This window comes from Notolepis coatsorum, assembly GCF_963971535.1.
Source record: "Notolepis coatsorum genome assembly, chromosome: 4".
NCBI lineage: Eukaryota > Metazoa > Chordata > Actinopteri > Aulopiformes > Paralepididae > Notolepis > Notolepis coatsorum.
Genome location: NC_140168.1, coordinates 3,337,498 through 3,354,289, shown reverse-complemented (window position 1 = coordinate 3,354,289; position 16,792 = coordinate 3,337,498). Strand labels below are relative to the sequence as shown.

General features: G+C 51.5%; 1 protein-coding gene across 1 annotated transcript in view; it reads left to right on the top strand.

The window, feature by feature from the left end:
- Positions 1-474: 474 nt before the first annotated feature.
- lamb2 (laminin, beta 2 (laminin S)) overlaps positions 475-16,792 on the top strand; it is a gene marked incomplete at its 5' end in the record, with an annotated part of 71,159 nt that continues 54,841 nt past the window's right edge. Inside the window, 1 exon segment of the mRNA XM_084313312.1 lies at positions 475-766. Within this exon segment, the coding sequence (XP_084169438.1) occupies positions 475-766 (292 nt within the window).

The following is a 16,792-nucleotide window of genomic DNA, read 5'->3' as shown; positions in this document are numbered from 1 at the left end:
AAGCACTGCACTATACAAGTACTGCACTATACAAGTACTGCACTATACAAGTACTGCACTATACAAGTACTGCACTATACAAGTATTGCACTATACAAGTACTGCACTATACATACAAGTACTGCACTATACAAGTACTGCACTATACATACAAGTACTGCACTATACATACAAGTACTGCACTATACAAGTACTGCACTATACAAGTACTGCACTATACAAGTACTGCACTATACAAGTACTGCACTATACATACAAGTACTGCACTATACAAGTACTGCACTATACAAGTACTGCACTATACAAGTACTGCACTATACAAGTACTGCACTATACAAGTACTGCACTATACAAGTACTGCACTATACAAGTACTGCACTATACAAGTACTGCACTATACAAGTACTGCACTATACAAGTACTGCACTATACAAGTACTGCACTATACAAGTACTGCACTTTGAAGAGAATCACATGAAGATCAGATCAACGTGGCCAGGAGGAGGGGCTCCCAGTGCCAGGAGGAGGGGCTCTCAGTGCCAGGAGGAGGGGCTCCCAGTGCCAGGAGGGGCTCCCAGTGCCAGGAGGGGCTCCCAGTGCCAGGAGGGGGGCTCCCAGTGCCAGGAGGGGGGCTCCCAGTGCCAGGAGGGGGGCTCCCAGTGCCAGGAGGGGCTCCCAGTGCCAGGAGGGGCTCCCAGTGCCAGGAGGGGCTCCCAGTGCCAGGAGGGGCTCCCAGTGCCAGGAGGGGCTCCCAGTGCCAGGAGGGGTGGCTCTGAGTGCGTGATGTTCTCTCTCTCTCCTCCAGTTGGACCGGACGCCCAGCCAAGTTCTGAGTCTCGTGCATCAAACTCCAGAACAAACGGGCCATAAAGAGAAGCACATGGCACTCTGTTTGGCTTCCAGTCTCTCTTTACGCTCTAGTCACTCGTTAGATGTTAGTCCATCTTTAAATGTTAGTCCATCTTTAAATGTTAGTCCATCTTTAAATGTTAGTCCATCTTTAAATGTTAGTCCATCTTTAAATGTTAGTCCATCTTTAAATGTTGGTCTCTCTTTACATTCTAGTCTCTCCTTTTGTCCCATTTGTCTGTTTGTCTGTGTGTCTGTTTGTCTGTCTGTCTGTCTGTGTGTCTGTGTGTCTGTCTGTGTGTCTGTGTGTCTGTCTGTTTGTCTGTCTGTCTGTCTGTGTGTCTGTGTGTCTGTCTGTGTGTCTGTCTGTCTGTCTGTCTGTCTGTCTGTCTGTCTGTCTGTCTGTCTGTCTGTCTGTCTGTCTGTTTGTGTGTCTGTCTGTCTGTCTGTGTGTCTGTGTGTCTGTCTGTCTGTCTGTGTGTGTGTCTGTGTGTCTGTGTGTCTGTCTGTGTGTCTGTCTGTCTGTCTGTCTGTCTGTCTGTCTGTCTGTCTGTCTGTCTGTCTGTTTGTGTGTCTGTCTGTCTGTCTGTGTGTCTGTGTGTCTGTCTGTCTGTCTGTGTGTGTGTCTGTCTGTGTGTCTGTGTCTGTGTGTCTGTGTGTCTGTCTGTGTGTGTGTGTCTGTCTGTGTATCTGTGTGTCTGTCTGTGTGTGTGTCTGTCTGTGTGTCTGTGTGTCTGTGTGTATGTGTGTCTGTGTGTCTGTGTGTGTCTGTCTGTGTGTCTGTGTGTCTGTCTGTGTGTATGTGTGTCTGTGTGTCTGTGTGTGTGTCTGTCTGTGTGTCTGTGTGTCTGTCTGTGTGTGTATGTGTGTCTGTGTGTCTGTGTGTATGTGTGTCTGTGTGTCTGTGTGTATGTGTGTCTGTCTGTGTGTCTGTGTCTGTGTGTCTGTGTGTCTGTGTGTCTGTGTGTCTGTGTGTCTGTGTGTCTGTGTGTCTGTGTGTGTGTGTGTCTGTGTGTGTGTGTGTCTGTGTGTCTGTGTGTCTGTGTGTGTGTGTGTGTGTCTGTGTGTCTGTGTGTCTGTGTGTGTGTCTGTGTGTCTGTGTGTCTGTGTGTCTGTGTGTCTGTGTGTCTGTGTGTCTGTGTGTGTGTCTGTCTGTGTGTCTGTGTGTCTGTCTGTGTGTGTATGTGTGTCTGTGTGTCTGTGTGTCTGTGTGTCTGTGTGTCTGTGTGTCTGTGTGTCTGTGTGTCTGTGTGTCTGTGTCTGTGTGTCTGTGTGTCTGTGTGTCTGTGTGTCTGTGTGTGTGTCTGTGTGTCTGTGTCTGTGTGTCTGTGTGTCTGTGTGTCTGAGTTAGGGCTGGGCGATAAAACGATAACGATAACTATCGCGATAAATTATTTCCTCGAAATAAACATGAAACGTGGTCGCAAAGTTTCGATATGTCGATTTTCCAAACTTGGCTCCGTTCAGCCTCGGCTCAGCTCACTCACTAACAACAACCAACGTTAAGTGATGACGTGCTACGCACAACAGCTAACAACCAATCAGTGAAGGAGATGGCCGAGAGCGAAGTAGACCCGGAAGGAGGTAGGACTCACTCAACAACAAGGCTTGCTAGGCTAATTAGCTTGCACGGCGATGTTTTATATATTTACGTGCCGAGTATGTGTGTGGCGTGAATTCTGAGGCCACGTTTATAGTAGTGGGGGTATACAGTGGACGTCGTTTCAATATATTGTGGCGGAAGAGAGTATTTTAGTGTCATATTTAGCACATTGTCATGGAATACACCGCTTAGATACAACAGGCTGGCTAGGATAACTAGCTTGCACGGCACTGTTTTATATATTTACGTGCCGAGTATGTGTGTGGCGTGAATTCTGAGGCCACGTTTATAGTAGTGTGGGGTATACAGTTCGTTTCAATATATTGTTTGCGGAAGAGAGTATTTTAGTGTCATATTTATTGTCATGAGATACTCCGCTTGTCGGCTAACTGCTAACGTGCGCGGACTGATGACGACATCAACTCGACTTGAGACATTCGCAGCAGCATAAGAAGTTAATTAAACTTGACAGACATTATATCGACGATAATTATCGATATCGAATTATATGAAAATAATTTTATAATTTTATCGCGATAAAGTTTTTGGTCATATCGCCCAGCCCTAGTCTGAGTGTCTGTTTGTCTGTGTGTCTGTTTGCATTTTTTATTTTGTCCAAATCTGTTTTTCGTTACTCCTACAAATGTTGAGCCATCGTCACCAAATCTGGCAGAGAGTTCCCTTAAAGCTTGCTCAAAGGCTGCGGGCAGCGGGGCTTATATCACAAAACACGTCATATCTCCTGAACGCTTTGTGCTGCTGCCGCCACGTTTGGTGGACATGTGTACATCTCCGGCCTGAGAGACCCCGGCAAGTCTGGTGCTATTTGGCCAATAGGACACACTGTGTCATAGCCGCCAAGCTCTTTACACACAAAGAGCACTTCCTGTGAGCCGCCACTAGGGGCAGAGAGGCTAACCGTGAGCTCAGCTCACGCCGACGCCTGCCAGCTCATCATACGCCTGAAACAGTTTTTTTTTTATTTTCTCACGTTTCGTTTTCCATCGTTTTGTTTTTGCTTCTCTTTTTGTGGCGCTGATAGTTCTGACAGTTACACTTGTAAATAGTTGAATAACGGTTGATAATAACCTCTCTGGCCATAACTCTCTGCCTCTCTCCTACCTTAACGACTTCTCCATGTCTTCCCTTCCTCTCTGCTCTGCCTGACCAGCGCTGGCCCCGTCCGACCTGATGTCCAGCGCACGCTTTCCACTAATAAACTTCCCTGCCAGTTATTATATCATGGCGTATGAATTGTCTGTTTATTCAATATCTCAGGAAAAGCCTTGACCCATAGGTTTCCCGGAATGATCAGCATGACTCATGACTGGAGGGGTGGTGAGTGGCTCTCTTTCGCTCTTTGGTCACTTATAAAGATCTTAATATATTTAAATATCAAGCATTCCTATATCTAAATCAACGGTTGATGTCCTATTGGTCTATTATCTAATTCATGAGTCATTTTGCTCTAATTAGCAAATAAGTCGCATTAAAAGGATATGATTTATTTATTTTTGTATCCACTTTTTCTCCTCCTTTTTCAATTTTTCTCCCATCCCAATTTAGCCGTGCCAATTCTTCCCTCCCCTGTCTTGATCGTTGCTCGCATGTGCCCCCCACTGGCCGGTTGTAGGGAGGATAGAAGCCCATCACATGTCCCCTCCGATACATGTGGAGGCAGCCAGTCACATCTTTTCACCCGCCAGCGCGGACTCTCATTGGCGAGGAGTAACGTGTGGGAGGCTCACACTACCCCCGCCATTTTCCTGTCCTCGCTGTTCAGGCGCCCTGACCGACCTGTAGGAGTCGCTGTTTACAACGTCCAGATTACCACCCATCGACTTCCCTCCCGCTGACTCTGCCAATTGAGTCAGTATGACGGCCGGCCCAAGCCGGAGGCAACGTCGACAGCCGGATTCGATACCGGTGTCTCTTGCGTTTGGTGACGAGCGCAATGTCCACTGCGCCACCCAGCCGCCCCTCAAAAGGATATGATTTATTAAGTGCCCTTTCATTGTTTGGAGAGAACATTGTTTTGTGGCGACGGTAACCGTGGCAGTGTTAAATCTTTAGTAATTTCCTCTCGTTTTTAACGATAAAAGAGAGATGGAATTCGCATTATTCCGATAAATTCTTATTTTCTGACTATGTTAAAAACATCGGTAAACAAACGTAGTGCTGAAGATATACACTTTGACTGCTGTTTTGACAGGGTTAGGGTCTTCACTCTTGGCTACATTTGGAAAAAGAAACACAACATTAATTAATACGGTCTGTATTGATCGATTTATGATCAGTACCCTAGAGCTTATTTAAATGACGTGTCATAAACGAGGAGGAGACGGCTGGTCCCATTCGACTCCACGTCGGTCGAACTGAAAGTTTCCACACTTTGCACACGATGTGTGTGCTGCTCACGTGCTACACACGGTGACGTGGACGACCCTTCCTTCTTTTATAGTTTCCTCGTTGCCGTGTTGTGCTCATATCAATAACTGACAGCGAGTAAACATGGGTCCGGTCTGTTCCCCTGGCAACACAATAGAAACCCATCTATGGTCTGGTGGAGAGTGAAGACAGAGGCAGCGGAGCGATGGTGAACTTGTTAACCTTGTTTTCGGAGCGACAGGGAGGCCAGGCGCGGGCCTCTGCCAGCCATGTGTCTTCCTCCAACAGACTCCCACCTATTACACCGGTGTTTCCAGTGGAACTGCAGTCGTGTTGCTTTTCCTACAAGGATGCTTTTCCTACAAGGATGCTTTTGCTACAAGTATGCTTTTCCTACAAGGATGCTTTTCCTACAAGGATGCTTCTCCTACACGGATGATTTTGCTACAAGTATGCTTCTCCTACAAGTATGCTTCTCCTACAAGGATGCTTTTCCTACAAGGATGATTTTCCTACAAGGATGCTTTTCCTACAAGGATGCTTTTGCTACAAGGATGCTTTTCCTACAAGTATGCTTCTCCTACAAGGATGCTTTTCCTACAAGTATGATTTTCTGCTTTTGCTACAAGGATGCTTCTCCTACAAGGATGATTTTCTGCTTTTGCTACAAGGATGCTTTTGCTACAAGGATGCTTTTCCTACAAGGATGCTTCTCCTACACGAATGCTTTTCCTACAAGGATGCTTTTCCTACACAAATGCTTTTCCTACAAGGATGCTTTTCCTACAAGGATGCTTTTCCTACAAGGATGCTTTTCCTACAAGGATGCTTCTCCTACAAGGATGCTTTTCCTACAAGTATGCTTTTCATACAAGGATGCTTTTGCTACAAGGATGCTTTTCCTACAAGGATGCTTTTCCTTACAAGGATGCTTTTGCTACAAGGATGCTTTTCCTACAAGGATGCTTTTCCTACAAGTATGCTTTTCCTACAACTATGCTTTTCCTACAAGGATGCTTTTCCTACAAGGATGCTTCTCCTACAAGGATGCTTTTCCTACAAGGATGCTTTTCCTACAAGTATGCTTTTCATACAAGGATGCTTCTCCTACAAGGATGCTTTTCCTACAAGTATGCTTTTCCTACAAGGATGCTTTTCCTACAAGGATGCTTTTCCTACAAGGATGCTTTTCCTACAAGTATGCTTTTCATACAAGGATGCTTCTCCTACACGGATGCTTTTCCTACAAGTATGCTTTTGCTACAAGTATGATTTTCTGCTTTTCCTACAAGGATGCTTCTCCTACAAGGATGCTTCTCCTACAAGAATGCTTTTCCTACAAGGATGCTTTTCCTACAAGTATGCTTTTCATACAAGGATGCTTCTCCTACAAGGATGCTTCTCCTACAAGAATGCTTTTCCTACAAGAATGCTTTTCCTACAAGGATGCTTTTCCTACAAGGATGCTTTTGCTACAAGGATGCTTCTCCTACAAGGATGCTTTTGCTACAAGGATGCTTTTCCTACAAGGATGCTTTTGCTACAAGGATGCTTTTCCTACAAGGATGCTTTTGCTACAAGGATGCTTTTGCTACAAGGATGCTTTTCCTACAAGGATGCTTTTCCTACAAGGATGCTTTTGCTACAAGGATGCTTTTGCTACAAGGATGCTTTTCCTACAAGGATGCTTTTCCTACAAGGATGCTTTTGCTACAAGGATGCTTTTCCTACAAGGATGCTTTTGCTACAAGTATGATGTTCTGGGTAGGGTTAACCTTCTGTAGTGTGGCAGTGGAAGGGTTAAGTCATCGTCCTCCTCGCTGTAAATAAAGTCACTCTCGTTTGCTTGCTGTCTCCTCCTTGTATCGCTTGACCCTGGAAGTGTTCCGCATGTTGCTCTGCACTGAGGGAGAGGCTCGTGCACCGGAGGGCTGGTCCAAGACAAACTGGACCCTTAATGGGAACCAGGCACCAGATATCAGGAATCCAGCGGGAGAGAAGGAAGGGGGGTTGGGGAGGGGAGGGGGTTGGCAGTATGTGTTAGTGATGTATGCCTATATATGAAGAGATAACCAGGAGAAGCTGTTACTATGGACCGGGTTGCACTGTAAAAAAAAAAATTAAAATTAAAAAGTCTCCCTCAACTTTGAGTCTTAATACAAAATCATTATCTTTCTTGAAACACGTGAAATAAATCAGTAGGAGATGATGTAGGCTAATTCCACTTGCTTTGATTCAACTTGTCTCAAGAACATTCTCAAGACACGTGGCAATATTTTGAAGGACAGTTGATCACTCACATCGTGTCTTTCAAGAAGCTCTCACTTGTTTTGAGAAAATTCTTGACAGAACAGTTCGAATTTTCTTTTTTCTTTTTCTGAAGAGTTGTACTAGGACTTCAGTTCAGTGGAGCTGATCAGAGAGAGAGGAGCTGAGGAGAGAGGAGCTGAGGAGAGAGGAGCTGAGGAGAGAGGAGCTGAGGAGAGAGAGGAGCTGAGGAGAGAGAGGAGCTGAGGAGAGAGAGAGGCTGAGGAGAGAGAGAGGCTGAGGAGAGAGAGAGGCTGAGGAGAGAGAGGCTGAGGAGAGAGGAGCTGAGGAGAGAGGAGCTGAGGAGAGAGGAGCTGAGGAGAGAGGAGCTGAGGAGAGAGAGGAGCTGAGGAGAGAGAGGAGCTGAGGAGAGAGAGAGGCTGAGGAGAGAGAGAGGCTGAGGAGAGAGAGAGGCTGAGGAGAGAGAGAGGCTGAGGAGAGAGAGAGGCTGAGGAGAGAGAGAGAGGCTGAGGAGAGAGAGGCTGAGGAGAGAGAGAGGCTGAGGAGAGAGAGGCTGAGGAGAGAGAGGCTGAGGAGAGAGAGGCTGAGGAGAGAGAGAGAGGCTGAGGAGAGAGAGAGAGGCTGAGGAGAGAGAGAGAGGCTGAGGAGAGAGAGAGAGGCTGAGGAGAGAGAGAGAGGCTGAGGAGAGAGAGAGAGGCTGAGGAGAGAGAGAGAGGCTGAGGAGAGAGAGAGAGGCTGAGGAGAGAGAGAGAGGCTGAGGAGAGAGAGGCTGAGGAGAGAGAGAGAGGCTGAGGAGAGAGAGGCTGAGGAGAGAGAGGCTGAGGAGAGAGAGAGGCTGAGGAGAGAGAGGCTGAGGAGAGAGGAGCTGAGGAGAGAGAGGCTGAGGAGAGAGGAGCTGAGGAGAGAGAGAGGCTGAGGAGAGAGGAGCTAAGGAGAGAGAGAGAGGCTGAGGAGAGAGGAGCTGAGGAGAGAGAGAGAGGCTGAGGAGAGAGAGGAGCTGAGCAGAGAGAGAGGCTGAGAGAGAGAGGCTGAGGAGAGAGAGAGGCTGAGGAGAGAGGAGCTAAGGAGAGAGAGAGAGGCTGAGGAGAGAGGAGCTAAGGAGAGAGAGAGAGGCTGAGGAGAGAGAGGCTGAGGAGAGAGAGAGGCTGAGGAGAGAGGAGCTAAGGAGAGAGAGAGAGGCTGAGGAGAGAGAGGCTGAGGAGAGAGAGAGGCTGAGGAGAGAGAGGCTGAGGAGAGAGAGAGGCTGAGGAGAGAGAGAGAGGCTGAGGAGAGAGAGAGGCTGAGGAGAGAGAGAGGCTGAGGAGAGAGAGGCTGAGGAGAGAGAGAGGCTGAGGAGAGAGAGAGGCTGAGGAGAGAGGAGCTAAGGAGAGAGAGAGAGGCTGAGGAGAGAGGAGCTAAGGAGAGAGAGAGAGGCTGAGGAGAGAGAGGCTGAGGAGATAGAGAGGCTGAGGAGAGAGGAGCTGAGGAGAGAGAGAGGCTGAGGAGAGAGAGGCTGAGGAGAGAGAGAGGCTGAGGAGAGAGAGAGAGGCTGAGGAGAGAGAGGCTGAGGAGAGAGAGAGGCTGAGGAGAGAGAGAGGCTGAGGAGAGAGAGAGAGGCTGAGGAGAGAGAGAGGCTGAGGAGAGAGAGAGAGGCTGAGGAGAGAGAGGCTGAGGAGAGAGAGAGGCTGAGGAGAGAGAGAGAGGCTGAGGAGAGAGAGAGGCTGAGGAGAGAGAGGCTGAGGAGAGAGAGAGGCTGAGGAGAGAGAGGGGCTGAGGAGAGAGAGGCTGAGGAGAGAGAGAGGCTGAGGAGAGAGAGGCTGAGGAGAGAGAGAGAGGCTGAGGAGAGAGAGAGAGGCTGAGGAGAGAGAGAGGCTGAGGAGAGAGAGGCTGAGGAGAGAGAGAGGCTGAGGAGAGAGAGAGGCTGAGGAGAGAGAGGCTGAGGAGAGAGAGAGGCTGAGGAGAGAGAGGCTGAGGAGAGAGAGAGGAGCTGAGGAGAGAGAGGCTGAGGAGAGAGAGAGGCTGAGGAGAGAGAGAGGCTGAGGAGAGAGAGAGAGGCTGAGGAGAGAGAGAGGCTGAGGAGAGAGAGGCTGAGGAGAGAGAGAGGCTGAGGAGAGAGAGAGGCTGAGGAGAGAGAGAGAGAGGCTGAGGAGAGAGGAGCTGAGGAGAGAGAGAGGCTGAGGAGAGAGGAGCTGAGGAGAGAGAGAGGCTGAGGAGAGAGAGAGGCTGAGGAGAGAGAGGCTGAGGAGAGAGAGAGAGGCTGAGGAGAGAGAGAGGCTGAGGAGAGAGAGAGGCTGAGGAGAGAGAGAGGCTGAGGAGAGAGAGAGGCTGAGGAGAGAGAGGCTGAGGAGAGAGAGAGGCTGAGGAGAGAGGAGCTGAGGAGAGAGGAGCTGAGGAGAGAGAGAGGCTGAGGAGAGAGGAGCTGAGGAGAGAGAGAGAGGCTGAGGAGAGAGAGAGGCTGAGGAGAGAGAGAGGCTGAGGAGAGAGAGGCTGAGGAGAGAGAGAGGCTGAGGAGAGAGAGAGACTGAGGAGAGAGAGGCTGAGGAGAGAGAGAGAGGCTGAGGAGAGAGAGAGGCTGAGGAGAGAGAGGCTGAGGAGAGAGAGAGGCTGAGGAGAGAGAGAGGCTGAGGAGAGAGAGGCTGAGGAGAGAGAGAGGCTGAGGAGAGAGAGAGGCTGAGGAGAGAGAGAGGCTGAGGAGAGAGAGAGAGGCTGAGGAGAGAGAGGCTGAGGAGAGAGAGGCTGAGGAGAGAGAGAGGCTGAGAGAGAGAGAGGCTGAGGAGAGAGAGGCTGAGGAGAGAGAGAGGCTGAGGAGAGAGGAGCTGAGGAGAGAGGAGCTGATCAGAGAGGAGCTGAGGAGAGAGAGAGGCTGAGGAGAGAGAGAGGAGCTGAGGAGAGAGAGAGGCTGAGGAGAGAGAGAGGAGCTGAGGAGAGAGGAGCTGAGGAGAGAGGAGCTGAGGAGAGAGGAGCTGAGGAGAGAGGAGCTGAGGAGAGAGGAGCTGAGGAGAGAGAGAGGCTGAGGAGAGAGAGAGGCTGAGGAGAGAGAGAGGCTGAAGAGAGAGAGAGAGGCTGAGGAGAGAGGAGCTGAGGAGAGAGAGAGAGGCTGAGGAGAGAGAGAGAGGCTGAGGAGAGAGAGAGGCTGAGGAGAGAGAGAGAGGCTGAGAGAGAGAGAGGCTGAGGAGAGAGAGAGGCTGAGGAGAGAGAGAGGCTGAGGAGAGAGAGAGAGGCTGAGGAGAGAGAGAGAGGCTGAGAGAGAGAGAGAGGCTGAGGAGAGAGAGAGGCTGAGGAGAGAGAGGCTGAGGAGAGAGAGAGGCTGAGGAGAGAGAGAGGCTGAGGAGAGAGAGAGGCTGAGGAGAGAGAGAGGCTGAGGAGAGAGAGAGGCTGAGGAGAGAGAGAGAGGCTGAGAGAGAGAGAGAGGCTGAGGAGAGAGAGAGAGGCTGAGAGAGAGAGAGGCTGAGGAGAGAGAGAGGCTGAGGAGAGAGAGAGGCTGAGGAGAGAGAGAGAGGCTGAGAGAGAGAGAGGATGAGGAGAGAGAGAGGCTGAGAGAGAGAGAGAGGCTGAGGAGAGAGAGGAGCTGAGGAGAGAGAGAGGCTGAGGAGAGAGGAGCTGAGGAGAGAGAGAGGCTGAGGAGAGAGAGAGAGGCTGAGGAGAGAGAGAGGCTGAGGAGAGAGAGAGGCTGAGGAGAGAGAGGCTGAGGAGAGAGAGAGGCTGAGGAGAGAGAGAGGCTGAGGAGAGAGAGAGGCTGAGGAGAGAGAGAGGCTGAGGAGAGAGAGAGGCTGAGGAGAGAGAGAGGCTGAGGAGAGAGAGAGGCTGAGGAGAGAGAGGCTGAGGAGAGAGAGAGGCTGAGGAGAGAGAGAGGCTGAGGAGAGAGAGAGAGGCTGAGGAGAGAGAGAGACTGAGGAGAGAGAGAGGCTGAGGAGAGAGAGACGAGCTGAGGAGAGAGAGAGCTGAGGAGAGAGAGAGGCTGAGGAGAGAGGAGCTGAGGAGAGAGGAGCTGAGGAGAGAGGAGCTGAGGAGAGAGGAGCTGAGGAGAGAGAGAGGCTGAGGAGAGAGAGAGGCTGAGGAGAGAGAGAGGCTGAGGAGAGAGAGAGGCTGAGGAGAGAGAGAGCTGAGGAGAGAGAGAGAGGCTGAGGAGAGAGAGAGGCTGAGGAGAGAGAGAGGCTGAGGAGAGAGAGGCTGAGGAGAGAGAGAGGCTGAGGAGAGAGAGAGGCTGAGGAGAGAGGAGGCTGAGGAGAGAGAGAGGCTGAGGAGAGAGAGAGGCTGAGGAGAGAGAGGCTGAGGAGAGAGGAGAGGCTGAGGAGAGAGAGGCTGAGGAGAGAGAGGCTGAGGAGAGAGAGGCTGAGGAGAGAGAGGCTGAGGAGAGAGAGCTGAGGAGAGAGAGAGGGCTGAGGAGAGAGAGAGGCTGAGGAGAGAGAGAGGCTGAGGAGAGAGAGAGGCTGAGGAGAGAGAGAGGCTGAGGAGAGAGAGAGAGAGGCTGAGGAGAGAGGAGCTGAGGAGAGAGAGAGGCTGAGGAGAGAGGAGGCTGAGGAGAGAGAGAGAGGCTGAGGAGAGAGAGAGGCTGAGGAGAGAGAGGCTGAGGAGAGAGAGAGGCTGAGGAGAGAGGAGCTGAGGAGAGAGGAGCTGAGGAGAGAGGAGCTGAGGAGAGAGAGAGAGGCTGAGGAGAGAGAGAGGCTGAGGGAGAGAGAGAGCTGAGGAGAGAGAGGCTGAGGAGAGAGAGAGGCTGAGGAGAGAGAGAGACTGAGGAGAGAGAGGTCTGAGGAGAGAGAGAGAGGCTGAGGAGAGAGAGAGGCTGAGGAGAGAGAGAGGCTGAGGAGAGAGAGAGGCTGAGAGAGAGAGAGGCTGAGGAGAGAGAGAGGCTGAGGAGAGAGAGAGGCTGAGGAGAGAGAGAGGCTGAGGAGAGAGAGAGAGGCTGAGGAGAGAGAGGCTGAGGAGAGAGAGAGGCTGAGGAGAGAGAGAGGCTGAGGAGAGAGAGAGGCTGAGGAGAGAGAGAGGCTGAGGAGAGAGAGAGAGGCTGAGAGAGAGAGAGAGGCTGAGGAGAGAGAGGCTGAGGAGAGAGGAGCTGAGGAGAGAGGAGCTGAGGAAGAGAGGAGCTGAGGAGAGAGAGGAGCTGAGAGAGAGAGGAGGAGGAGCTGATCAGAGAGGAGCTGAGGAGAGAGAGAGGCTGAGGAGAGAGAGAGGAGCTGAGGAGAGAGAGAGGCTGAGGAGAGAGAGAGGAGCTGAGGAGAGAGGAGCTGAGGAGAGAGGAGCTGAGGAGAGAGGAGCTGAGGAGAGAGGAGCTGAGGAGAGAGAGAGGCTGAGGAGAGAGGAGCTGAGGAGAGAGGAGCTGAGGAGAGAGAGAGGCTGAGGAGAGAGAGAGGCTGAGGAGAGAGGAGCTGAGGAGAGAGAGAGAGGCTGAGAGAGAGAGAGAGGCTGAGGAGAGAGAGAGGCTGAGGAGAGAGAGAGAGGCTGAGGAGAGAGAGAGAGGCTGAGGAGAGAGAGAGGCTGAGGAGAGAGAGAGAGGCTGAGGAGAGAGAGAGAGGCTGAGAGAGAGAGAGGCTGAGGAGAGAGAGAGGCTGAGGAGAGAGAGAGGCTGAGGAGAGAGAGAGAGGCTGAGGAGAGAGAGAGGCTGAGAGAGAGAGAGAGGCTGAGGAGAGAGAGAGGCTGAGGAGAGAGAGAGGCTGAGGAGAGAGAGAGGCTGAGGAGAGAGAGAGGCTGAGGAGAGAGAGGGAGGCTGAGGAGAGAGAGGCTGAGGAGAGAGAGAGGCTGAGGAGAGAGAGAGGCTGAGGAGAGAGAGAGGCTGAGGAGAGAGAGAGGCTGAGGAGAGAGAGAGGCTGAGGAGAGAGAGAGCTGAGGAGAGAGAGAGAGGCTGAGAGAGAGAGAGAGGCTGAGGAGAGAGAGAGAGGCTGAGGAGAGAGAGAGGCTGAGGAGAGAGAGAGGCTGAGGAGAGAGAGAGGCTGAGGAGAGAGAGAGACTGAGGAGAGAGAGAGAGGCTGAGGAGAGAGAGAGGCTGAGGAGAGAGAGAGAGGCTGAGGAGAGAGAGAGGCTGAGGAGAGAGAGAGGCTGAGGAGAGAGAGAGGCTGAGGAGAGAGAGGCTGAGGAGAGAGAGAGGCTGAGGAGAGAGAGGCTGAGGAGAGAGAGAGAGGCTGAGGAGAGAGAGAGGCTGAGGAGAGAGAGGCTGAGGAGAGAGAGAGGCTGAGGAGAGAGAGAGAGGCTGAGGAGAGAGAGAGGCTGAGGAGAGAGAGAGGCTGAGGAGAGAGAGGCTGAGGAGAGAGAGAGAGGCTGAGGAGAGAGAGAGGCTGAGGAGAGAGAGAGGCTGAGGAGAGAGAGAGGCTGAGGAGAGAGAGAGGCTGAGGAGAGAGAGAGAGGCTGAGGAGAGAGAGGGGCTGAGGAGAGAGAGGCTGAGGAGAGAGAGAGAGGCTGAGGAGAGAGAGAGGCTGAGGAGAGAGAGAGGCTGAGGAGAGAGAGAGGCTGAGGAGAGAGAGAGGCTGAGGAGAGAGAGGGGCTGAGGAGAGAGAGGCTGAGGAGAGAGAGAGAGGCTGAGGAGAGAGAGAGGCTGAGGAGAGAGAGAGAGGCTGAGGAGAGAGAGGCTGAGGAGAGAGAGAGAGGCTGAGGAGAGAGAGAGGCTGAGGAGAGAGAGAGGCTGAGGAGAGAGAGAGGCTGAGGAGAGAGAGAGGCTGAGGAGAGAGAGAGACTGAGGAGAGAGAGAGGCTGAGGAGAGAGAGAGGCTGAGGAGAGAGAGAGGCTGAGGAGAGAGAGAGGCTGAGGAGAGAGAGAGAGGCTGAGGAGAGAGAGAGACTGAGGAGAGAGAGAGGCTGAGGAGAGAGAGAGGCTGAGGAGAGAGGAGCTGAGGAGAGAGAGAGGCTGATGAGAGAGAGGAGCTGAGGAGAGAGAGAGGCTGAGGAGAGAGAGAGAGGCTGAGGAGAGAGAGAGACTGAGGAGAGAGAGAGGCTGAGGAGAGAGAGAGGCTGAGGAGAGAGGAGCTGAGGAGAGAGAGAGGCTGAGGAGAGAGAGAGGCTGAGGAGAGAGAGAGGCTGAGGAGAGAGAGAGACTGAGGAGAGAGAGAGGCTGAGGAGAGAGAGAGGCTGAGGAGAGAGAGAGACTGAGGAGAGAGAGAGGCTGAGGAGAGAGAGACGAGAGAGAGAGGCTGAGGAGAGAGAGACGAGAGAGAGAGGCTGAGGAGAGAGAGAGGCTGAGGAGAGAGAGAGGCTGAGGAGAGAGAGAGAGGCTGAGGAGAGAGAGAGGCTGAGGAGAGAGAGAGGCTGAGGAGAGAGAGGCTGAGGAGAGAGAGAGGCTGAGGAGAGAGAGGCTGAGGAGAGAGAGGCTGAGGAGAGAGAGGCTGAGGAGAGAGAGAGGCTGAGGAGAGAGAGGCTGAGGAGAGAGAGAGGCTGAGGAGAGAGAGAGAGGCTGAGGAGAGAGAGGCTGAGGAGAGAGAGAGAGGCTGAGGAGAGAGAGGCTGAGGAGAGAGAGGCTGAGGAGAGAGAGGCTGAGGAGAGAGAGGCTGAGGAGAGAGAGGCTGAGGAGAGAGAGGCTGAGAGAGAGAGAGAGGCTGAGGAGAGAGAGAGGCTGAGGAGAGAGAGAGGCTGAGGAGAGAGAGGCTGAGGAGAGAGAGAGGCTGAGGAGAGAGAGGCTGAGGAGAGAGAGAGGCTGAGGAGAGAGAGAGGCTGAGGAGAGAGAGGAGCTGAGGAGAGAGAGGCTGAGGAGAGAGAGAGGAGAGGAGAGAGAGAGGCTGAGGAGAGAGAGGCTGAGGAGAGAGAGAGAGGCTGAGGAGAGAGAGAGGCTGAGGAGAGAGAGGCTGAGGAGAGAGAGAGGCTGAGGAGAGAGAGAGAGGCTGAGGAGAGAGAGAGGCTGAGGAGAGAGAGGCTGAGGAGAGAGAGAGGCTGAGGAGAGAGAGGCTGAGGAGAGAGAGAGAGGCTGAGGAGAGAGAGAGGCTGAGGAGAGAGAGAGGCTGAGAGAGAGAGGCTGAGGAGAGAGAGGCTGAGGAGAGAGAGAGGCTGAGGAGAGAGAGGCTGAGGAGAGAGAGGCTGAGGAGAGAGAGAGAGGCTGAGGAGAGAGAGAGGCTGAGGAGAGAGGAGCTGAGGAGAGAGAGAGGCTGAGAGGAGAGAGAGGCTGAGGAGAGAGAGAGGCTGAGGAGAGAGAGAGAGGCTGAGGAGAGAGAGAGGCTGAGGAGAGAGAGAGAGGCTGAGGAGAGAGAGAGGCTGAGGAGAGAGAGAGGCTGAGGAGAGAGAGAGGCTGAGGAGAGAGAGAGAGGCTGAGGAGAGAGAGCTGAGAGAGAGAGAGAGGCTGAGGAGAGAGAGGCTGAGGAGAGAGAGAGGCTGAGGAGAGAGAGAGAGAGAGGCTGAGGAGAGAGAGAGAGGCTCGCGAGCACAACCCCAGAGAATGGCCGCTAAACGTCACCATCACAGACACGGACGGATACACTGTAAAAACTGGGATCGGGGGGTTAATTAATATGAATTAGTAACCTATACATAATGATAATAATAAAAAAAAATACCATGTGCCGTTTGAAATCGAATTGAGCCGAATTCAATGGATTTGAACCATTTATGAATTGCATTTGATTTTACACAATTTTAGTTGAATAAAATGAGCTGATAGTTTAAACGTTTTTACACAGTGTAAACACGTCCCGTTCCATCAGCGTGCGGCGAGCGACCGAACCCGCTGACCCGACCGACCGACTCACGACGTGCATTTAAAGATGAATGATTATAGGGTTTGATGTATTTTTTTTATATTGCTTTTGTTCCTTCTTCTTCTTCTTCCTCCTCCGCTGCTAATAAGTTAAACAGTGACACGTGTCACATGGTGGCCCACGATGAGTTCTTAATACTTCCTGCATTAGTCGTCACAGAGAAGAAGAACCTCTGGTGGAAAGAACTGGTTCCGTTCTCCTCTCTTCCACTGACTCACTGACTCACTGACTCACTCACACTGTGGAGCTATAACTGGAGGAGACATGTGCGCAGATGTTACATTAAAACCCTTTCACCGCCACACGACAGAAGGTTAGCCCCTTTACTATCACACAACCGACGGCGCTGCTCCATCATTGGCATCATTAGCTCCGCATTTGCGGAGCTAATGATGCTAATGATGGAGCATCGCCGTCGGTTGTGTGATAGTAAAGGGGCTAACCTTCTGTATTGTCACAGTGAAAGGGTTCACCGGCCGTCCCTGTCCAGAGATGATGTCCGAGAGAACGCATTCTATAATGCAATTCTATAAAGCAGTGCCAATATGACCGGTATAGTCGGAAGGTTCCCGGTCAGATTCCCGGTCCTCCCGGAGCAAGGCACTTAATAATTAATAACCCCTAGTATAAAAACCCGCTCCGGACGATGAGCAGGTCGGCACCTCGCATCACGGTCGCCTCCACCGGCGATGTGTGTGAGTGTGAGGAACAAATTGTACATAAAGCGCTTTGGATAAAAAAGCTGTTATTATTATATTAAACGCACCTTTTTACCATTTTTACATTTTTACCAACAACACTGTGAGAGAAAAAAGCTGCAAGAAAAAAACTGTAAATGTCAGGCAGCACCAATGGTTGCCAAATATATACTTACTGTCAAATTACAGTAAAATCAAATACATTTACAGATTACAACCTTTATTTAATGTTTAATAATCTGATAAAAGGTAATTTACTGTATTTGTATGGCATTTACACTTAAAGTAGAAAAACAAAAGTAATCTGCTCCCTCTCTCCCTCTCTCTCCCCCTCTCCCT